Raw genomic sequence first — 23,636 nt, 5'->3', positions numbered from 1 at the left:
TGTTCTAGTTGTTTATGTTAATGTTTTAGTTTAAAATCCACATTAAAAGATGTCAGGTGTTTTTACTGACCTCTGTGACACAGTGAGGCAGACATGTTGTTGACCCACTGTCAACAATTTCATTGTTTCCTCTTTTTCCTGCATCTGTCCATCATCAGTTTTATTAATATAACGTTAAACTATGAAATAATAACCACTCTAATAAAAGGAAATCTGCTTCTAGAGGATGTCTGACTCAGAGAGAAAATATTCAGACCCTTTCCTTCAGTAAAGTACTGATACCTTAGTGCAGTAAAAGTCCTGCATTGAGCTGTGATCACTGCTGTCACAGTCTGTGAGAGCTCAGTGACACAGTCTCAACATGAATACAAATCAGTTCATTAACATCATTCATCTTCATGAACTTTGGTGTTTCTCCTTGACAAATGATCCATTAGAAATAATAACCAGTAAATATTATATCAATAGACTTATTGATGAATCTCTGATGGCTTCAGCTCAGTGAAAAAAAAGATTCATATGATTATATTATTTCACATATTTCATATTTTTAACGCAGAAATCTTAGTTACAGCTGTTAAAGCAGCGCAGTTCAGAGAACAGATGCTGCAGAGTAACGAGCTAGTTCCAGCACAGTAGTTGAGTAAATGTACTTCGTTACTAATTATCTAAAAATATTACTTCATACGTCATACTTTGGACGTGATCTGTCACTTCTAATATTTCACCTATTATTTCCGCCCCCCTCCTCCCCCCGCTCACCCCCCCCCCTTCCCTGTGTGGGTCAGACAGGAACAATATGGCGCCGGGAGAAGCGTTAGCTTCTGGACCAGTCGTTGTCTGAGAGTCTGTCGATCCGGCAGGATGAACCTCTGCGCCCAGTACCTACGGTAAGCTCCGAGCGGCGCCCCCTGTCCGCTCACCTGGCCGTACAGGTGAGCCCAGAGGCGGTCGGTTCGGTCCGGAAGGTGAATTGTTTGGTTCGGTTGCTAACGCTAAAGCTAGCAGGTTTGGGGACCACCCCCTCAGCTTTATGTTGGCGCTAGCTAGCAGCTAGCAGCTAGCTTCACATATCAACAAACAATCGATGCTGCCGTCTGCGTCTCCTCGCACACATTCAGTCAGATATTTGTACTGTTTGATACAAGTCTGAGTAGCTGTATGTAGATTTAATCTTCGTTGTTTTCATTTTGTGTGAATTTAAGGTTAAATTTGTGTTTACCCGCCACAGAGAGACTCGGTGTGTTATTGCTAGTTAGCTTTAGCCTGCTAGCGTCTTTCTGCGTATGTCAGGTTAGCATTAGCGGGCAAATGCGTTTACATATGAAATGTGATTTTGGTGAAATAACACCGGCCTCTGTCATGTTTAATAACCGGTCAGTGAGTGTTTAGCTGTCGGGTTCTGTGGTGTAAATGTACAGGTGTTCGTTAGTAGCACTGGGTGGTGGCTAGCTGACGGATTGTTTGTATGTATTTCGTCGCATTTTGGGTCCAGGTGGTAGTCAGAGCCCGGTACCACCACCCCAACCCCCCCGGGCCGACATTTGATATCCGCTGTGAAATGTTTAAATGAAGCCACGGCGGCGTCCCTCAGCTCTGTACCTGTGTTAGCTCTGAGGAGCGTCAGTAATGAGGAAGTGTCGTATGTAACATGTTGTGGGTATGTGTGGAGTCAGGTGTGGTGTGTCTCTGATGGTCCTGACTAACCCCCCTCCCTCCTCTCTCTCTGTTTACATCCGAGCAGACAGGCAGAGGCCCTGAAGGCTGACATGACAGGTAGGTCTGAACATCACCTCTGAACATCACCTCTCTCCTCACTGTATGTGCATGTCACAGAGGCGTACACCTGCGCTCACAGGTGACCAGGCTGGGCTGCTTTGTTATTCACATGCAGGCAAATTCTTTATTTTCATCCCTGCTGGGCAGAGACACCAGAACCTGTTGAGTACAGACTGATTGTTTTTCAGTTTACCATCCTCACCAATCCTCATATTTGAGAAACAAGAAGCTGCAGAAATCTGCCACATATTCCTAAAAGATCAGTAAAACCATCATTAAACTAGTAGCTGCCAGTTTATTTTTCTGTTGAGGGACTGTTTGATTAATGGACTGATCGTTGCAGCTCTGATTTTTACACAAACACTCGCTCAGGCTCTGCCTGGTTTACGTAGTCCTGGACAGTCCAGATCTGGGGTCAGTGCCGTGTCAGATTCGGGAGGTTACCCAGCTGCATTTGGGCTTAACTCAGGTTCTCTGGCATCACAAGGTTGGTTCATTCCTAACCTGGTTAGATCACCATGGTTACCGGGGTAGATCGTGGTAACAGGTAACATGGTAACAGATGCTGCAGGGCTGAGCAGCTCAGGACCAGAGGCCTGAGTTATGAAGCAGGATTGAGGTTATTGAGGTTTAACTCTGGGTTTTCAGGGTTACGATGGTGGTTCACTTCTTATCAAGGTAGATCGCCATGGTAACTGATGCTGAACAGCTGACTACTCCTAACCCGCAGGATTCCTACAGACGTGGACAAAGAGACAAATCATAAAGAGCTGGAGATATTTTTACAGATCAGCAGAATCATTTTGCTGCTCCAGACTTTCCATGAGTCACTGTGGATTTAAAACAGAGCTTCTAACAAACAGACTGAGAGCTCACCACAGTAAATAACTACACAGTGACGACTGAAGCCGCTTTTTAATGGTGAAAAAGTCTTTGATTCCTGAGAGGAGGAGACTCTGTGATGATAACTGGAAATAACTGATCCTGTTAATCCACACACCGAGACATACTTCCCATGATTCATTCAAACTTAATTATGTAAACCCAGAGTGAACAGTCAGGTGATAACCAGCTCTGAGATCCAGGACAGTGAAGACAGGTAACCTCAGGAGAGTTGAACTGGTTTCATGGTCCAGGACTCTGGTCAGAATCTGTTTCACTGGGAATAATTGAATCCTATTGTTTAATCAGATAAAATGTGTTTATTTCAGCATGGACGTCTCATTTAACTGTTCATGTGAAACATTTAAAGCTGCAGTGATCAGCTGATTAGTTGTTTATCTAACTGACAGAAAAATATCTGGCAGCTATTTAATTGTTGAGGTTATTTTTCAAGCAAAATGTTTTTTCTAGTTTATTATCTGTAAGGTTTTGATGCTTTTCTCAGTTTTATTTCACTGTAAACAGACTAATTTGGACAAAAGATGTGAAGACGTCATCTTGTTCTTTATTGTGATTATTAAGATAAGATAAGAAATAGAATTATTCATCACTGCCCTCGACAGTGTAGAAAGTTTGAAAAAGTCTAGTGTTGGTTTTGGTGGGAAAAGTCAGGCGTCATATTCACCAGTCTTCCTGCTGTGACTCTGGATGAGTGGATTGATTTGTTTTCCCACAGACTGAACAGTTTGGCTCATTTGACCTATTTTTACCGTCCAGCAGCAGCTCCTCCTGAGGCTGGACACCTGCCACAGTGTGTGGTGGAGACTACGTTCAGCCTGCAGGCCTGAGCGCTCTCTGAGGGGTTTTACTTCCATGTGGAGGCTTTTTTTTTCCTGGAGAACTGTCTGATACATCTGATCCTGATTAAATGGATCTCCAGTCTAAACAGAAACTCAGACGGGTTTGACACGACTGTGGCAGCAGCTGCTCTGATTTCAGCTTCACTCCCTCCTCAGACTTCACAAACGCTCGATAAAGTTTCATCAGATGCAACTTTTTCAGGTCACTTTGATGCTGAATGATCAGTGACCAAAAAAATCTGGACTCAGATCAGATCCAGGACCACACATCAATTAAAAGAACAAATTCCATATGTGCAGTTGTGTGTGTGTCACAGAGTGGGAGAGAAACCATGTTGTTATGATCAGATGTTGTTTCCATCTCCTCAGACGTGAGGAGTTTCAGTTCATCTTTCTCATCGTTGGTCATCGATAATAACTTACATTTTATTCTATGAGAGCTGGAGGTGGAATTAGCTTTGGCTTCAGCCTCCACTTCTTTGGTCATTGCTGCCTTGTGTTTTTCACATGAACTCATTACTCGGTGTTAAATGATCATTTATTTGTTAACGAAAAGTCCAAAATAAGGAAAAATTAACGTCACTTATTTGTAGGGCTTCAACTAATGATTATTTCTGTTGTTATTATTCTGCTTATTATTGTCCTGATTATTTTGTTTGTGAAATGTCAGAAAACCAACTGATCATCGTCCAAAACCCAAAGAGTTTACACAGAGAAAAACATCAGATCGACACTTTGAGCAGCTGAAACCTGCAAATGATCATTTCTGATTAAACTGATTCATGAACTAATCATTGCTACTTGTTAGAAAGGTTTAGATACCAGCGTGGACACTGTCTGAGTTTTAGTACCTGACATTATTTTTCTAGATGCATTATTTTGTTTTTCTACAAAGTTTGTTTCAGATATGAGATGTTCTGTAAGCCCAGGTGGCTGTGTAAGAACTTTCACTAAAACTGTTAACTGCTGATGTAAGTCATTATTTTATCTGGTCAAATGATAAACCATCAGGACTGTGAGCTTGAACAGTCAGTACTCAACACATCCCTGTCAACTCCAAAGATGTGTCTAGGTTCAGTTCCCAGCCCTGCTGATCCTAACACACTCTCGTCCTCCAGCTGTTTTACATCTGGTTCTGCTCCGTCCTGTAGATTCAAAGCTGGGGGCGGCAGAGGTGTGGACGTCTCGGCAGGCCCTGCAGGACCTCTACCAGAAGATGCTGGTGACTGACCTGGAGTACGCTCTGGACAAGAAGGTGGAGCAAGACCTGTAAGCTGCTCCGCTCCATCAGCACTCCACCAGAAACCCCCGTCTCTGTACTCTGCTGGTCTCAGTCAAAGGTTTTCTGTAGTCCTGATCAGGTGTGTTGTTTTTCCGTCTCCCTGCAGGTGGAATCACGCTTTCAAGAACCAGATCACCACGCTGCAGAGCCAGGCCAAGAACCGAGCCAACCCCAACCGCAGTGAGGTCCAGGCCAACCTGTCGCTGTTCCTGGAGGCAGCTAGTGGCTTCTACACACAGGTGAGAGTCCGGTGTTTTACTGCGAGTTGAAGCTGGAACTGTTCTAAGTGTTAAACAGGTGGTGGATCAGGTGAATAAGCTCTTTTCCTGGTGCCTTTCAGTTACTGCAGGAGCTGTGCACCGTCTTCAACGTGGACCTGCCGTGTCGCGTCAAATCGTCTCAGCTCGGCATCATCAGCAATAAACAGAGCAGCACCAGCGCCATCGTCACGCCGCAGCCCAGCTCCTGCTCCTACATCTGCCAGCACTGCCTCGTCCACCTCGGAGACATAGGTGGGAAAACCCCTCACGTCCCTGATGATCATTTTAATCATCCATTAATGTACACCTTCAAATATCTGGTTCTGTCCAAAACGTAAAGAGATTTAATTTCCACTGAGAGAAAGATGATGGAGGAGCTGGAACCAGAAAGTCTTTAGAGAGAGGACAGATTTACTTGTTTTTCCAGTAAACGTCACTGTCATTAACGCGTCCTGTATAGAAGGACAGAACCTCTAATGTGCCTTTAATCTTGACTGTCCAACATCTCCAGTTTTCTGGTTCTTATTTAGTTTGTGTTTCTGTTTCAGCACGTTACCGTAACCAGACCAGCCAGGCGGAGTCTTACTACAGACATGCAGCTCAGCTGGTCCCATCAAATGGTGAGTCTGACACAGGTTGCTGGATGTTCTCTGGGTCCACAGGTCCACAGTCCATGGACATGCAGGGTTCTGGTGACTCTGAAGAGTCCTGTGATAGACTGATGATCTGTCCTGGGTGTATCCACTCACCCAGTGTCAGTGACCTTTAAGGACAAGCAGTAAAGAAGATGGATGGATGGATTTTTCTTTACCTTTGTCCTGAAGCCAGGTCAAAGGCTGACTTGTAAGCTCAGGTGGTGGTTGGAGATATCTGAAAGCTGTGTTAAATCTGACCTGAACAAATAACTGTTGTGTGTGTCCTGATAATGTTTTGTTATGAGCCACATCAGTGTTTTCCTCACATGGTGCAAAGAACAGATGTTTCAGAGCAGGAATCCTTTTTGTTTTATTGTCATGTACATTCAGTAAAACAGAATTTGTTTCCTTCCTAAAAGTGTTAAACCCAGTGAAAACAGATCCTGGTATTATTTTTGATCCCAGCCTCAGTCCTGGTTTTTCCAACCATGAAACAAAAACACTAGTCTCAGGGACGTGGTCTGATGCTCCTGTGTGTCTGCTGCAGGTCAGCCATACAACCAGCTGGCCATCCTGGCCTCCTCTAAAGGAGATCACCTCACCACCATCTTCTACTACTGCCGCAGCATCGCAGTCAAGTTCCCCTTCCCAGCAGCCTCCACCAACCTGCAGAAGGCTCTGTCCAAGGCTCTGGAGAGGTGAGAACACAGCAAGTTTCCTTTAATGTTTAAAATCAAAGACAAGGACAGCAGCTCGTTTGGTGCTGTGCAGGTTGATATAAACTGTCCCTCTGTGTTTGTGTAGTCGTGACGAGGTGAAAACCAAGTGGAGCGTGTCAGATTTCATCAAGGCTTTCATCAAATTTCACGGCCATGTCTACCTGAGTAAGAGTCTGGACAAATTGGACGGTCTGAGGGAGAAACTGGAGGAGCAGTTTCAGGTAAAGCCAGGCGACCAACGTCAGCTCTGCCTGATTCTTCATGTATGTGATTGGTTGTTCGATGACCCGGCTCCTCTGTCTGTCTGTCTCTGTGTGTGAATGCAGAGGCTGATCCTGCAGAAAGCCTTCAGCTCTCAGCAGCTGGTTCACATCACAGTCATCAACCTGTTTGAGCTCCACCACCTCAGAGACCTGACGACTGACGGCAGCGAGCAGAGCTACAGCAGCGAGCAGCAGATCAGTTGGTTCCAGCTGCTCGGACTCTTCAGTAAGAACCACATGCACCCAGTGCAGCCTGTGTCCAGACAGACAGCAGCACACCTTTCTATGGTCTTATAAAGCTCTCTGACAAACCCTCCGACTCATGGATCTGTTCAAGCAAGTGCTGCTGATACTGACATGAAGCTTGGTTACTTCCTGGTTTCTGATGTGACTTCCTGTCTCCTCAGTGTCCTTCCTGGGCGTCATGTGCAGCCGGGTTCTGCTCAACAAGAACAGGGGGGAGGAGATCATGGGGGAGTGTCCTCTGCCGGCCATCAAAGTCTCTCTGGACTGGCTCAAACTGAGACCCAGCGTCTTCCTCGAGGCCGCTGTTGACAAGAGGCAGTAGTGAGTGTGAATATTTGACTCTCTCCCTGTGTAGTGACTGTCAGGATGTGTGATTTGTCCTGTACTGAAGCATTAACTCCTCTTCCTCTTCCTCTCTGTCAGTATTTGGCCGTGGCTTGTCTCCATCCTCAACAGTTTCCAGCCCAAAGAAGATGACGTGTCCTGTTCGTCAGGTAGGACAGCTGCTGGGACTGATCAGTGTGCAGAGGCACAGTTATCAGTTTGGTTCTTTATTTAGGTCATTGATCGTTATGAGCTCTGATCCTCCTCAGGTTACAGTCAGCGTTTAGATGATTACAGGAACAAATGACTTGTTTATTTTAGGACATGATGCAGAGAATAAGAGATCTGAGCGTCACCGTAGGTTGGATGGAGTTTATCCACCCCTTCAGAATAAAAGCTTCTGCACTCAGTGACAGTTTGAAAATCTCCCTGCTGTGGACGTCATTTTTACTGTTGCTGGAACATGTTGGGTCATTTCTTGTCTCTTTACAAAAAGCTGACGTCCAGATTAGATTCTGTTGAGCTGAAGGTGTGTTTGTTTTCTCCTCAGTCACGCCCCTGCCAGAGGAGTTTGAGCTCCAGGGTTTCTTGGCTCTCCGGCCCGCTCTGAGGTACAGGGTTTCCTCCATCACTGAGTAGTGGGTTAATGTTGAATCAGTCAGTCTGTGTGTGTGTACTGACGTCTGTTGGTGTTTCAGGTCTCTGGACTTCACTAAAGGTCATCAGGGCATCCTGGTGGACAGAGACGGCCTGCCGGTCCACACCCGACACCAGAGACTCATCAGTCTGGGCAAATGGGTGGCTGACAACCAGCCAGGGTGAGTGTTGGTCTGTCGCTGCGTCTGACGGTTTTTACGCAGTCGAAACACAGAGAAAGGTGCAGTGGAGATGGTGTTTAACCTTTGTAAATCAAGCACAGGACACAGTCGTGTGCAGCTGTCAGTAACACTTTGAGGGAATTTCTGGAAATTTGACACAAACGTTCACTTGGACTCAAGGACGATGAGAACAGATTAGATGGATAAAGGTGTGAATTTAGGAGAAAAAGCTGAAGGGAATCAGACCTCTCCAGTGGGTCGGTCGATGATCTGTGTCTCCTCTCTCCAGGCTGATTCAGTGCAGAGTGAGTGAGGACGGTCTCCTCGTCTTCATTACTGACATTCCAGAGGAGGCCATCGAGGAGCCGCAGGAGAAGGAGGCGCCGGTGCTGCAAGAGTCGTCCAACGGGGAACAGATGCCCAACGACGGCGGAAACTCCGGCCTGAAGTCGGTGCTGTCGGCGGGGAAGACACAGAGCTCGTGGCCGGATAGCAGCGACCGACCCGTCGTCACCTTCAAGGAGAACATCAAACCCAGAGAGCAGAGCCGCGAGCCAACGCGAAACCATCACCAGAAGGACGGCGGCAAAGAACGCAGAGACTTCACTAAAGGCAACGGGGCTGCTGGGAAAGGAGAGCTGAAGAGGGACGGGAAGAGGAAGAGCGAGATGAAGAAAGTCGGTCACGAGAAAAGCACTGACGCTGGAAAACAGGTAGAGATGGAAAACACCATCAGTGACAGAGGTTTCAGCTGATGATGAGGTCTAACTTGTCTCCTCTCGTTCAGGTCAAGGGTCAGACGGAGCTGAGGAAGACTCCGGTGTCTGAGGCCAAGAAGACCCCCGTCACTCAGACCCAAACCACCTGCTCCTCCCAGTTCATCCCCATCCATCATCCTGGAGCCTTCCCACCGCTGCCCAGCAGACCTGGTACACACACACACACATACACATACACACACACACACACACACACACACACATACACATACACACACACACACATATACACACACACACATACACACACACACACACACACACACACACACACATACACATATACACACACACACACACACACACACACACACACACACACACACAGTTAAATTGTCCCTAGTTCCTGAAAAGGTCTGTGAAGAGGATCTGGTCATGTGACAGAAGGAGTCAGTAGATCCAGTCAGTCAGTGTAGATTCTGCTCTGACTGGTTCCTCCACAGGTTTCCCGCCCTCAGCCTATGTGATCCCTCCCCCGGTGGCGTTCCCAGGACTCCAGGTGAATCCGGGCTTCACCTTCTCCACCGGAGTCTCCGTCCCCGGACCTTTCCTCCAGCCGACCGTCCACACTCAGGCCGGTACGCAGGTCCAGGCTGGGAAGCAGTCCCACATTCCCTACAGTCAGCAGAGACCCTCGGGGCCGGGGCCGGGTCAGGGGCCGGGGTCCTCGGGGCAGGGCCCGGGCCCTATGAACCAGGGCCCCTCGCAGGGTCAGCAGCCTCAGGCCCAGACGCCCTCCCAGCAGGCTTTGCAGCAGTCGGTCCAGCTGCAGGTGCAGGCGATGAGCCAGCAGCAGCAGCAGTCTCCCACCAAACCGGTCCAGCAGGTCGGGATGGGGAAGAGCCCACCTCATCACCCAGGACTGCAGCAGGTCAGATCACATGACTCTCATCAGTTCCTCTCCACACTGTAGTGCAGCCTGAGGTCACATTCTCAGCCATTTGAATGTGTTTGAGAAAACTGAGCTTTAGCAAAACGATGGTGTGAGTCCGTCTCTGTGTTGAACTTCATATCACTCCGTGCTCAGGCAACAGAAGCAGAAAACTGTGTGTATGAAATAACAGAGATCAGAATGTTGGACCATCAGCAGTTGGTTGTTGTCACCTGAACTAGGACAAAGACTTTTAAGAGGTTTAACCTTAACAGTAGGAGGTTCAGGTATCTTTACAAAAACACCTGGAAACATGTTTGGATGTGTGTTGTTTCCACAGGTAAACTACAGCCTCTAACTAAAGCTTGGTTTTATTCAGTCTTAACACTTTATCAGAATCTTTATTTAGTTAGTTTCAGTCCTGCCCTCTGGTGGTGAAAAGGCGTTCAGGCCTTTGGTAAAGTGATCAATCCGAGGTGCTGTGAGTGACGTGTCTCTGGTTGTGCGTCTGCTCTCAGCAGTATATGGACCAGCCGGCTCAGATGTGGAACCAGGCCCAGGCAGCGCTGCAGAAGATGAATCCCATGCAGATGTCCATGAAGCAGCCTCAGCCTCAGCAGCAGCAGCAGCAGGCCTTCTTCATGGCGGCTCAGGATCCTCTCAAACTGTACGAGCACCAGCTGCAGCCGCCGGCCCAGCCACAGCTCTCCAACATGGACAAGAAGCTCAAGTACCCCGACGTCAAGATGCAGGACTTCTACTGGGAGCCGTCCTACAGGATGGGGGACAGTCTGGCTGTGATGGCAGACAGGATGAAGAGGCCCCCGCCGGGTGGTATCTGCTCGGAGCAGGACGCCTCCACCGGGCCCCGGGGGCCCCCGTTTGAGGTGAGTGGCTCTTTGAGGGCTGTGGAGGAGGAGGAGGTCTGGGCCTGCTGCTTTCTGTCTCTGCTGCTTTTCCTGCATCTTCTCTTAGTTTGTCCTGTTAGTCAGACAGCTCAGGTCTGTGCTCAGATACTCCAGAGTTGGTCCTCTGGAGAACAGACTGTACCTTATAACCTCGCACACCTGTAGATTTTATAATGAACTTTACTGTTGTAAAGAGTGAAGTTTAAAGCAGAGCTACAAACCAGTTCCTGTACTGCTCTGGTTTTACAGAAAGACCTCACATATATATATAGATATATATGTATATATAGATATAAATATAGATTTTGGACCTAGAAAGAAAGCAGAGTGTTTGGATAACTAATGAAGTGAGTCTGCAGGTGGATCTTTATTTCTGCAGCGATGCAGTGGAGACAGTGGCCTGAAGAGGAGTGGATGTTCAGAGCAGACAGAACTGAAACTAACAGTGTAGAGGAAGTCTGAGACTCAGATGAGGTTTTCCTCTGCTTCAGGCTCCTGTGTGATGTTGATCTGTTTCCAGCTTTCAGGCTTCTTTGTAGCTTTCCTTCTTTCCACCTCTGTCTTACCGGCTTGCCTTCTTTCTTTTTCTCTTCTTCTTCTTTGTTTTACCCCCTCTTTCTCCACCTTCCTCTTCCTGTTTTTCTTCTTCTTGCTTCATCTCTCACTAGGACAACAAGAGCTCGCCTCTTCTACCTCCTGACCTGTTAAAAACTCTAGCAGATTTTGAGGAGGAGGAGGAGCTCGTCTTTACTAAGCCTCCTGATTTCTTCCAGGCCTTGGCTGGCCCTCTTAGCACTGCTCCTGGACCAAACATATTTGTATGTAGCCCTGTCTTCCACATCCAACTCCCACCCCACCCCCAACCTGAACCCCCCACCCTGCATCTAGTCCTATCCTGGTCAAAAGCCACACTCTGCTCATCACTCTCCATCTCCACTTTATACAGTTGCTAACACCGTGTGATGTTAGCAGTCCTCGCCACAATCTGCAGACTTAGTTACCAACCAGAAAACTCATGTTTAGAAAAGGAATTCAAGAAATAATTTGTCCTAAAACATAGAAGTTATTTGTTAGTTAAAGTCGGTGTCTTGAGAGACACGGTCAGGATTTATTTCAGCTCTGTGTGAGTTGAAATGATTTCTGAACAGTCAGTTCCTTCAGGTTGTGGCTTTAATCGCATGCTGAACGTCTCTAAACATGGAGTGATGTGACCTGCACGTTTCAACTTTAAAACACAAGAACACAACAGATAAAATGATCCAAGAGCAGAGAGGTTTTCATGAAAATGAAAGCAGTGAGAGGTGATTTAAACCTGCTGTAGTACTCCCAGCATGTCATCGTGATCACACCTTTTTACATTTGTCCAAACCTCTTGGCTTCATGATCTGCTTTCATCTGATTCCCAGCAGCTTTTATTGTGAATGATTCACCCTGATGTTTCAGAGTTAGCCTGCAACACAACGTGCAGCTCAGTGAATCTAAAAACACATCACAGGCCTGTGTTTGCCCTCCGCTGTGTTTCTCAACAAAGTGATGGACAGAATAAAACAAACGAGTGTGTGTGTGATGTCATACAGCAGCCATCCGTCTGTCCGTCCGTTTGTCCTCATCCTGTCTGTCCTTGGTCTCTGCAGCTGCCAAATCAGACCAGGATGGAGAGTGGCCCTGAGGTCGTCAGCCAATCATCTTCTCTCCTGCCCATCTCTGGCTTCCCCATGCAGGTCAGAACAAACAGCTGAAAAATGAGCTCAGAGGAGGAATGATTCAGATGTGTTGCTGCAGCACACACAGTCACAGGCCTCATGGTCAGAAATATGTGGACAGCTGAGTCCAAAACCACAGACACTGATCTGCTGCTGGAAGTCACAGAGCAGTCAGAGCAGGGCAACTGGAACATTGTCATTATTGATTGTTGCTCTTACGTAGGACGAGTAAAAACTGTTTGCAGATCACAGAGGAGTTGACTGTAACTTTGTTTATCCACCAGAGGGCAGCAGAGATTTATTCCATGAAACAGGCAGGCTGTGGCTGCAGGATCAGTCAGGTCCTGGATTAAAAACACAAAGACAGTTGTAATTGACAGACATCGCTAATGAAGACCTGCAGACTGTATCTGAATTGAACTGAATTGAAATCGACAGGAGCTGTAACGTCTGTTTGTCTTCCTGTGTCCAGGAGTACAACCAGAACAGCATCTTCAGTCAGGCCTATGGCAAGAACCTGCCGCCCAGCTCCAAGCCCGACGCTCCCATGGTGCACCAGGAGCCCTCCCTCTACTCTCTTTTTGAAGGGACTCCTTGGTCCCCCTCCCTCCCTGCCAGCTCAGGTACGTCACACCTTTGTAGAGATGAGTTAGAAATACGATCGCAGTCATCACTGTAACGTGTCTCTGATGGAAACTGTGTTCTGATTGGCAGACCACTCCACCCCGGCCAGCCAATCCCCTCACTCCTCCAACCCCAGCAGCCTGCCGTCCTCCCCCCCAACACACAACCATGGAGCCATGCCCTTCTCTAACTTTGGGCCTATCGGCACCCCAGACAGCCGGGACCGCAGGGTGGTGGACCGCTGGAAGGCCGAGAAGACCGGTGAGGGTGGGACAGGGTCCAGAGGGTCCAGAGGGTCTGGAGGGATGTTTTAAGTTGTATTTTTTTGCGTTTCTTCCAGATGTTGACAGGTTGTATTTTTGTTTCAGGGGCGGTGAGCGGGTTTGGTCTGGACTACCTGCCGGCTGCAGCCTCCTCTGCAGCTTCAGACACCAGCTGGCACCAGACCGGACCTACCGGCGGCTCCTGGACCAATCAGGAGTCTCCGATGGAGGAGTCGTCCTCCACTGTGCTGCTCGACAGCCTCAAGGTCCTAAAAACATACCTGCTGACTTTAAAACCAGGCTTCAGTTTACGAGCTGCTGTCACTTAACAACAGACTTTATTTGTCGAAGCTTACATTCACTTTTATTTCATCTGGTCGTCATCTGCACAAACCCCCACAAATGATCAGTTTATGGTCACATAGGAAACTGAAAAGGAGTAAATACTCTCACAGAAGCTGATGATCAGATGTCAGAATAGTTGAATAGTGAATGCTCCTCCACTGACTGATGTATTGACGTTAGAAATGCAGGTTAAATCCAGAATAAGTGAGTGTGTTCTCTCTCTGTTGTCTGTTGACCTGGTGTTGGTGGATCCTGGTCCTAACGCTGTGCTCTCCTCTGCAGTCGATCTGGTCGAGCTCCATGATGCAGCCGGGCCCGTCGGCGCTGGAGCAGCTCCTCCTGCAGCAGAAGCAGAAGCAGCAGCGAGGTCACGGCGCCATGAACCCGCCTCACTGAACGGCAGCCAGCGGCGCTTTGTGTCCGGACGTCAAAACGACCACCACCAGGAGAAACGGGAGGAAAAAAAACAGAAGTTTGATGAAGACGAGCTCCAACTTAAATGGAAAATTAAACCGGCGAGAAACGGTGGAGGCTGGGGAGGTGACACGACCCCCCGACGAGGCTGAAACACCACCCCCACCCCCCTCGGCTGTCGAGGAGCAGTGACGTCCCTCCTGGATCGGAGGGTGCGGGATCTCTTCAACCACGGTGCCACGCGCCACGCCACCGCCGGGTTTCCTTCAACCCGCGGAAATCTGAACATTGCAGAACACGACCCCCTCTCCCTCACAATCACTGCCCCCCCCCGGTTTTGGACAGACGCCACATCTCCACAACTCCTCTCTCATCTGATCTGGAAGAACTTCTTTCTTCAGAACAAAGAAATAAAAAAAAAGAAAATCGCAGCGACCTCCTGGACGTCTGCTCGGTCCTGTCGGAGCGCCCGTTTTTAGCGCCTCTGTCGCCGCAGACTGAAGCAGGGGTGTTGTGGGAGAGCGAGGACGGTGTGGTGGTCAGGTTCAGGGGGGAGGTCAGGTGAAACACCGGGGGATAAAAAAACAGACTGGACTTTCTGATCTCTCCGTTCATTTTCATTACTGTGGAGGAGGAAGAGGAGGAGCAGCTGATTGGTTGAATGAAGGAAGGAAAGGAGGATGGTTTGGGTTACAGCTATATAAATATATAAATAAATATATATTGCCATAGTTGGACTTTAAACGGGCCTTGTCTCTTAGCCGTTGTGAGAATCAGGACTGGACGCTGCTGTGAAGCCAGGTGTGTTACCTCACCTGGACTGACGCTCGCTCGATGTCTGACCTTTTTGAGGGAAGAGCCATGAGGCCTGACGATGAGACAGCTTCGCAACGCCAGTAAACGTCACAGGAGAGGAAGAAGTAGAAGGGAGGGGGGGCTAAGAACACAAACCCCGTCAGTCTTGGGGATAGTATTATCGTTAGCTTCAACAGACGCAGATATTAACAAAAAAACCTGTATTTTGTGATTCGTTCGTAGCAGTTTTAGCTTCACGCCCTCTGAGGCGAACACAGGTATGTCTAGTAGCTTCCTGCTTGAATATTTTCGGGGTTTTCTTCCTCTCCGGTCTCTTCTTCCTGTTACTTCTTTACTTAATGAAGAAAAAAAAAACTAAAGATGTAACCCTGCTTGCTTACTTAACCTGCATTTACTGTTTCTTTTTGTTCATGTTCTGCCTTTTTACTAGTTTGAAGCAGCTCTGTCGGCTCCTCTGTGCCTGCTCACTGTCCCACTACTACTGACTGCTGTAAAGGTTAGCACGAGGCCACAGACAGACAGACAGACAGACAGACAGACAGACAGACAGACAGGTGTGTACAGGTAGCTGGCTCAGCCTGAATGTTTCCCACTCGTTTCTTCAGTAACCACTATCTGACTGCAGCTCCACCCTGTACAGCTGATTGTTTTATGGATTGTATCGTCTGCAGCTTCTGCAGCTCTGCTTTTATTTCTCCTCTAACTGAAGCCCCCCCCCCTTTCAAAATAAAAGTCCCAGGAACTTCGGAGCCATGGGAACCAAACTCAGGAACTAAAAGACCCTGTTCATTCTGTGCAGTGAAATTTACATTTTCCCCTCATCTGATGAACCAACTAGTCCTGTAACAAACAACATCACACAGTCTTTGTGTTGTTGTCTAATGGTTATTGTATTATCAGGAAATCTCCTGGTTATTTTCTCTATTTATCAAAAGTATAAAAGAGCTGAGGTGCAGACGACGACACGCGTCAGATTCTGGACCCTGTTCGTTTTTACCCTTAATCTGTTGTCAACATTGTTGCTCATTAAGCTTCAGATGGATTATTCAGTTAATCCACAGACACCTTCTATCATTTCATCTATGAACTGTCAGAACATGATGATAATAATAAAATAATCCTCACGTCTCGCTTTGTCCGACCAACGGCTCAGAATCTAAAGAGATTTAGTGTTTGGTTCATAAAATAAAGCCCATCACAGTTAAACAGGATTGAGACTTTGGCACTTCAATAAGAACTGTTTACCAACTATCAGTATAGGTGGTGATTATGTTTCTGCTGATGGACGAATGATTGATCAGCTAATGACAGGAGACAGGCAGGAAGTGAGCGCTGGTCTTATTTACAGTTTTTTTTATTATGTAGCATTCAGCATTGCTCTGAACCCTGAGAGTTCCTGGTCCATCAAGTCTGGTTCTTTTTTCCTGAGAAGGTTCCTCGGTCCCTGAAAAAGTTCCTGTGGAGGAAACGAGCTGTGAGAGTTAAACTGACTGAGTTGGGTTTTTTATTTCTGTGGTTTCGACCTCGTGGAGCATTTACACGCTGCCAGTCTCTGTAGTTTTAGAGCCAATCAGAGAGCAGCGAGCCACAGCTGACCAATCATGAGGCTCTGACACCCCCCCCCCCAGACTTCAGGCTTTAGCGGGATGCGATGGTTTAGACTGCAGCACTGTCAGTAAATTCCTGTCCGGTTTAAACCAGCAGACAGCTGTTTTCTATCTGAACGTGTGACAGACACTCATGGTTCAGTTCAGAGCGATTAAAAAAAAATAAAAGTCTGTTTTTATTTTCCCATCGAGGGCGTTTTATTAAAGCAGACTTCATAGAGACATGTCTATTTTCCGTGTGATTGTGCTTTTCATGTTGCATTTACAAAATGTATTTGAAAAATAATAAAGATAAAATATTAATGAATGTGAGGACAAATTTGGCCAGAAGCATCAAGGAGAGAGGAGAAAAAACCTGTTTGTTTTCATGTCTGAAGCTCACCACGTGGATCTGAGCTGGGCTGCTTCTGGTTGCCTTTGGGGTTTTTTTGGAGTAAGAACTAAATGGACTCAGATGTGGCGAAGACATTCCACTCTGTGAGATGTTCAGTGGAGCTCTGAGGGCAGATCTGTGCTCACGTCTGAGTCTCTGGTGGGAAACGCTGGTTCAGATCTGAGCTTTGACTTTAAGGCTTTTTGTGTTTCTGTCTCTGTAGACTTTGAGAACTGGTGGAATCAGCCTTTAAATAAACGTTAAACTATGTTCTCCCTTGACACCGTGTCCACTCTTATTTACTCTGTTCTCAGTGCAGTGTGCGATCTGTGCTGGAGTGTGTTCAGATCCTTCAACAAAGGTAACAAGACGTCGTCCAGGCTGAGACCACACACAACAAACAGATACAACATCTCTGATAATACACACATCACTGACTGCTTCAGACACCTTCACTTTCTATCCATTAATGTACACTGTCATCCTGGGTTATTGTGTGTGGACTGATGGGAAAGATGTTTTTTTCCTCTGCACTGGTGACAGCTGTGACTCGAGGCATTGGTGGAAATTGTCCTGTTTATCTTGTGTGAATGGATTAGACTTTGGTGGTCAAAGGCCAAAGAAAGCCCAAGAAAAATGAAGCCAATCAATGTGAAAAACTGATGTTAGACCATATTTTAGAGCCAACAGCAGCAAAACTCAGTGGGATCCCAGTCTTTGGTTGAGCCTCTACGCTGACGACATCATGTCTTCAGGCCGTCTGTTCGTCATCGTGAACATGATATCTCAGTAAAGCTTTGAAAGAGTGACTTTAGTCTTCAAAACGTTCCTTCTCAAAACTTTAAACCAGATCTGCTGTTATTCTGCCAGTTTACCTGATGTAACATTAACATCAGATAACGACAGAAATAATAAAAGTAATACCACTTATTCAGGTTTCTTGATGTTGTTAACTTCAGTAAATTTCAGATTCTGTCCTTTAAGAAACTCAAATCCTCATTTTAAACACTAAGGTCAGCTCTTGTATTAAATAAGAATCTGGCTGTGATTAATATGGTTGATGTTTACCTGACTGTTCGTCACATCACGGCAGTGAAACCTGACGTCAGCTCTTTATTTACAGACCTGTTTCCTCTTCACTGGGTCATGTGACCCTCATCAGACTCTACGCTCTTTCTTTAGACTGATGCTGAATCCCATCAGATAAGACGACTCCTCCCTTCAAACAAACCACAGAAGGTTGATGGGAGAAAACCTCAAGCCGCGTTCAGCTGCTGCTCAGTGTTTGCCATAGAGAAACAGTTCAACAGTTTTTGTACGAGTGTTTTTCGTAGTGTATATACGTATATACGGGGGACCACAGTGACTGCAGTCAGCCTGACACCTTTACAAAAACCTACCACACATTTTCCAGGTCTGAGAACTCCTCGTAGAGAACAGCTGAGTCCAGTTTTTGAGCTCCTGACCTCAGAGGAGGGTGCCCCCAAATCCTGGAGTTCACAGTCGCTCCCACATATATTAGTTTTCCCTTTGAAAGTTTTCACAAGACCTTTTCCAGGTCCAAATTCTCCTCTGATCCCCCTTTTTCTTGAACTGGTTCCATTCAGGATTCTTTGAACCTTGGAGAGAACCAGTTCCTCCAGTTCTGATCAGAACCAGTGTGATCAGTGATGTGTCAGCCGTGGATCATTGATCACTGCAGCTCTTTGTTTCCCAGAAGCATCAAGGAGAGAGGAGAAAAAAACCTGTTTGTTTTCATGTCTGAAGCTCACCACGTGGATCTGAGCTGGGCTGCTTCTGGTTGCCTTTGGGTTTTTTTGGAGTAAGAGCTAAATGGACTCAGATGTGGCGAAGACATTCTACTATGTGAGATGTTCAGTGGAGCTGTTTGTTTTCATGTTTGAAGCTCACCACCACCAACAAAGGTAACGGTTGATGTTTACCTGACTGTTCGTCACATCACGGCAGTGAAACCTCTGATGTCAGCTCTTTATTTACAGACCTGTTTCCTCTTCACCGGGTCATGTGACCCTCATCAGACTCTACGCTCTTTCTTTAGACTGATGCTGAATCCCATCAGATAAGACGACTCCTCCCTTCAAACAAACCACAGGGGGTTGATGGGAGAAAACCTCAAGCCGCGTTCAGCTGCTGCTCAGTGTTTGCCATAGAGAAACAGTTCAACAGTTTTTGTACGAGTCTTTTTCACCGTGTTTACGACGTACCACAGTGACTGAAGTCAGCCTGACACCTTTACAAAAACCTCACAGACATTTTCCAGGTCTGAGAACTCCTTGTAGAGAACAGCTGAGTCCAGTTTTTGAGCTCCTGACCTCAGAGGAGGATGCCCCCAAATCCTGGAGTTCACAGTCGCTCCCACATATATTAGTTTTCCCTTTGAAAGTTTTCACAAGACCTTTTCCAGGTCCAAATTCTCCTCTGATCCCCCTTTTTCTTGAACTGGTTCCATTCAGGATTCTTTGAACCTTGGAGAGAACCAGTTCTGATCAGAACCAGTGTGATCAGTGATGTGTCAGCCGTGGATCATTGATCACTGCAGCTCTTTGTTTCCCTCCATTGTCTCCACACTGGCCAGAAGCATCAAGGAGAGAGGAGAAAAAAACCTGTTTGTTTTCATGTCTGAAGCTCACCACGTGGATCTGAACTGGGCTGCTTCTGGTTGCCTTTGGGTTTTTTTTGGAGTAAGAGCTAAATGGACTCAGATGTGGCGAAGACATTCCACTCTGTGAGATGTTCAGTGGAGCTGTTTATTTTCATGTTTGAAGCTAAACCCAACTGGTCGAGGCAGATGGCCGCCCACCTTGAGTCCGGTTCTGCTCGAGGTTTCTGCCTCTTAAAAGGAAGCTTTTCCTTGCCACAGTCGCCTAGTGCTGCTCATGGTGGATCTGTTGGGTTTCTCTCTGTAAATTTTATAAGATAAAGAGTACGGTCTAGACCTGCTCTATATGTACAGTATATGTACATATAGAGCCACTCGAGATAACTTCTGTTGTGAATTGGCGTTATATAAATAAAATTTGACTTGACTTGACTTGAAGCTCACCACCACCAACAAAGGTAACGGTTGATGTTTACCTGACTGTTCGTCACATCATGGCAGTGAAACCTCTGATGTCAGCTCTTTATTTACAGACCTGTTTCCTCTTCACTGGGTCATGTGACCCTCATCAGACTCTACGCTCTTTCTTTAGACTGATGACGACACCTCCCTTCAAACAAACCACAGGGGGTTGATGGGAGAAAACCTCAAGCCGCGTTCAGCTGCTGCTCAGTGTTTGCCATAGAGAAACAGTTCAACAGTTTTTGTATGAGTGTTTTTCGTAGTGTATATACGTGGGGTACCACAGTGACTGAAGTCAGCCTGACACCTTTACAAAAACCCCCCAGACATTTTCCAGGTCTGAGAACTCCTCGTAGAGAACAGCTGAGTCCAGTTTTTGAGCTCCTGACCTCAAGGGAGGGTGCCCCCAAATCCTGGAGTTCACAGTAGCTCCCAAATATAAAGTTTTCACAAGACCTTTTCCAAATCCTCCTCTTTCACAAGATTTTTTCCAGGTCCAGATTCTCCTCTGATCCCTCTTTTCTTGAACTGGTTCCATTTAGGATTCTTTGAACCTTGGTTCTATCTAGAGAACCAGTTCCTCCAGTTCTGATCAGAACCAGTGTGATCAGTGATGTATCAGCCGTGGATCATTGATCACTGCAGCTCTTTGTTTCCCTTCTCCATCATCTCCATCGTCTCTGTCCAACCTGAAGAACAGGACATGGCCACTGATGACAAGCCGACTTTTCAGGTTCAGAACTGATTTGAAGGAAATGATCCAAACGGTTCAGATTTAGGTGCGGAAACTGGAACTGAACGTGCACACATTTACATTTTTCTTGAAAGTTCTTCAGGTTACCAGCTTCCTAATTTTTTTAGGTTTTAAAAGATTGTTTCCTTTTTATGTTAATAAAAAATGTAAATAAGTTTCCTAAAAAACCTATTTACTTTTGGGGTTTAGTTGTATATCCCCATCATTTTCAGGTAAAGGAATGTCCCACAACTGTTACACAAATTCAGCATTTTGTCAGTTTTCCAGTCTGTACTTTTCCCTTCTCTTGTGTTTATTTTTGATAGTTTTGTTGGAAATAAATTACTTAGTTACTTGGTGTAACCATGTGTCTCCTGTTGCAGTCTGAGCTGTAACAAACGAGGACTCGTCCATTGGTTATTTTGGAGTAGTAATGCATCTGTCCAGAGTTTTCTTCACAGCCTTTGTTGGCGGAGTTGTACATTTGTGGAAGAAGCGTGTAATCAGTGGAACTGGTCTCTGGTGTGTTGGTGTCACAGTGGAGTGGTAAGTTGAGGTGCTTCATGGAGTTTAATGTGTTTTAGAGCGCAGGTTGTTGGTGTCATATTTTTTGACACTGTAGTTTTTATGGAGTGTGGGTTGAGCAGAGTCTGTTTCTGTGGTGAGTTTGTGGCACAGTGAAGTACAGGCTGTCTATTTCCAGAGCTCAGTCCCTGATGTGAACATGGTTAGATCAGTCGTCTGACAGTTGGTCATCACTTCTCTGGTTGTCTGACCGTCCAACCAGGATGGAACAGTCTTCACAGATGGTTCTGTTTTAATGTGATGTTTCATATCAGGTTTTGCTGAGACAGTATATAAAGTCAACATAGTTTTTACTTAAACTTTTTTTTTTTTTTAAAGACAGCTGTGCAGCAGAGTTAACATATACTTGCAGGTCTTTTTATTCAGGTTTTCACAGTGTCAGGTCCAGAATCACTGCAGTCCATCTTTGCAGAAAAGTCTCTTTGCTCAGTTGTGGTTGTGCAGTTGCGTAATCCATTGTGTCATTGTGTGAGCGTGTCAGATTAATCTTTAGTATCTGTCATTAACATTGTTACTGTCCGGTCAAAGTTTTCATTTGTCTAATACTTTGCGGTGTACCTGCAAAGTTAGTGATGTTCCCATCATCCTCAGCTGTATGTTACAGTGGTGTCATGTGTAGTCTGGAGACTCTGGGCTGAAAGTATTTCCTCACTAAATCTGGTCAAAGAATAACTTGATGGACTCATCCACTGCAGACATGATAGACTGTAAACAGCAGTGTGTGGGGCGATGAACTGTTTTCTCCTCCAGCTCTGTAAAAAGTGAGTTCACACAGTGCTGTGTATGGCATCATGTTTGTTAATGCTACGTCATGAAAACCAAATGTGAGAAACTTTCCTGTTTCAGTGATGGTACACTGTGACCATAACAACATAAAGTGACATGTTGTTGATGATGGAAATGTTAATGTCTAACATTAAAGTAATGTGATTTAACATGATCAGATTTTAACTGTAAAGTCTTCAGACTTTGAGGAGGAACTGAGCAGAACGCTGTAGTTTTAGTTCTGGTGGCAGCAGAGTGCTGTTGTTTCCTGCTGCAGATGTGAGTGGTTTTTGTACGAGGTTTTTTCACTGTGTCTGGGTGGACGCACACTGATTGAAACTCCACACAGAGCAGAACAAAAACCTCCAGGCTCCTCTAAACTGTCTGTTTAAAGTCTGGAAACATCCAGAATCAACACAAACACAATGAATGAGAGTGTGTGTAACAGGTGAGTCCTCAGCTGCTTCTTTTCTTCATGAAAACAGTCCCATTTCTTCATTTTACTGAGCTTCATATCTCTGCTCTGCTGCTGCATGTGCTGCTGAAATGTTCAATATTCTCACATTTAACAGATAAAAACACAACTCAGACTCAGTGTGTTTGTTGCTCTGTGTTTTACAGCTCAGTGTGTGTTGATGGAAGTGGATTTTTAACATTTCTGAGCTGTTCTGAGGATGATTGACAGCTCAGAGGTTTTTGTATGAGGCTGTAACACTGTGATGTTTTAATATTTGGAGATCCGATCAAACTCACCGTCAATCGCAAAGGTAAGAACAACCACTTTCTTCTTGTTAACATAATGAGAATTATTTATTTTTATTGTGTCTGTTTAGTTTTGGAGCAGATTCCTTATGTTTTAGAGCTTAAACTTGATGGATCAGTTGAGTTGTGACGAGCTACTGTGAAGCTGCAGTCATCCTGTACCTCTGCATTCAGAGAGGCAAAATGTAGATTTCAGAAAACAAACAGATTTTTACTCAGGAGGTCTGCAACAGAATGTCCTGGAAAAGTCTGAAAATAACTTGAAGGAGGTTTTCAGCCTGAAACTGTAACGTTCTGGGTCTTACATTTAGTTTGTTAGTGCTGTATGGCAGCTCATAATGAAAAATAATGATTGTAACTAATACCAGAAATGCAGCTCGTTACTCCTTGTATCAAAAATAAACTGATACTGATCACAGGAGCAAATTTAAAAAGTGTTAAAAAGAAAACTGAAAACCTGAATCTGTGAAATATTTTAAATTATAAAAAGTGAAGCCAGAAGGAAAGTTAATCTGTCCTCTGGAGTATTTTAAATGACAGGCAGAGAGTGAACAGACCTTAAAGAGAAGACAGAAAACCTAAAAACAGTGAAATGTTTCAAATGTAGAGAAATTTACTGAAGCCATAAAAATAAACTGAATCTGTCCTGAAATTAGTCTGGAAATCCTAAAATGTATTTTCCGAATGAAAGGATTGAAGTAGTTTAAGTTTTAAATGTAGTTGAACTCAGTGATCAGTTTCAGTTCTTAAAAGTCTCATAAATGAGATGTTGTGCAAATGTTGTGCTTTCTTAACATGAGAGAAATAAAAATGTCCTGAAAAGTTCTTAATTAATCTAATGGTGATTTGGAGGATTTAAGTGATTTTAAATACCCACAGTAAAGTTCTAAAATTCTCTGAAAAATATCTTCTTGATACATTGTTATTCAGGTGGGAAA

The 23,636-nt window shown here is 45.6% G+C and overlaps 1 protein-coding gene across 4 annotated transcripts; it reads left to right on the top strand.

The window, feature by feature from the left end:
* The first annotated feature begins 767 nt into the window (after nt 1–767).
* Nucleotides 768–17,052, top strand: smg7 (SMG7 nonsense mediated mRNA decay factor). Of its 4 annotated transcripts, none has more exons than XM_018678986.2 (23): nt 768–890; nt 1,745–1,776; nt 4,673–4,790; nt 4,910–5,042; nt 5,144–5,315; nt 5,612–5,683; nt 6,246–6,396; nt 6,503–6,638; nt 6,744–6,906; nt 7,088–7,247; nt 7,350–7,420; nt 7,801–7,861; nt 7,949–8,068; nt 8,358–8,781; nt 8,856–8,997; nt 9,291–9,718; nt 10,240–10,605; nt 11,295–11,444; nt 12,261–12,347; nt 12,802–12,952; nt 13,044–13,214; nt 13,322–13,482; nt 13,844–17,052. In XM_018678986.2, exons 1-23 carry the CDS (start codon nt 865–867, stop codon nt 13,955–13,957), a joined length of 3,609 nt encoding a protein of 1,202 aa, XP_018534502.1. In that variant the 5' UTR covers nt 768–864; the 3' UTR covers nt 13,958–17,052. The 4 variants fall into 4 exon arrangements, with proteins under 4 accessions (XP_018534502.1, XP_018534501.1, XP_018534504.1 ...); XM_018678985.2 differs by having other exon boundaries at nt 10,237–10,605; XM_018678987.2 differs by lacking the exon at nt 768–890 and adding an exon at nt 993–1,159 and having other exon boundaries at nt 10,237–10,605.
* Nucleotides 17,053–23,636: the final 6,584 nt, after the last annotated feature.

Source organism: Lates calcarifer, linkage group LG4 (assembly GCF_001640805.2).
Source record: "Lates calcarifer isolate ASB-BC8 linkage group LG4, TLL_Latcal_v3, whole genome shotgun sequence".
In the NCBI taxonomy this organism is placed as follows: domain Eukaryota; kingdom Metazoa; phylum Chordata; class Actinopteri; family Centropomidae; genus Lates; species Lates calcarifer.
This window is presented reverse-complemented; position numbering and strand designations above follow the sequence as displayed.

Excerpts from the sequence above, each read along its gene's own strand:
- smg7 (XM_018678985.2), top strand. The coding sequence starts at position 865 with ATGAACCTCTGCGCCCAGTACCTACG. Across the intron at positions 7,862-7,948 it reads GCTCTCCGGCCCGCTCTGAG|GTCTCTGGACTTCACTAAAG; the intron begins GTACAGGGTTTC and ends TTGGTGTTTCAG. Across the intron at positions 13,215-13,321 it reads CTGGAAGGCCGAGAAGACCG|GGGCGGTGAGCGGGTTTGGT; the intron begins GTGAGGGTGGGA and ends TTTTTGTTTCAG.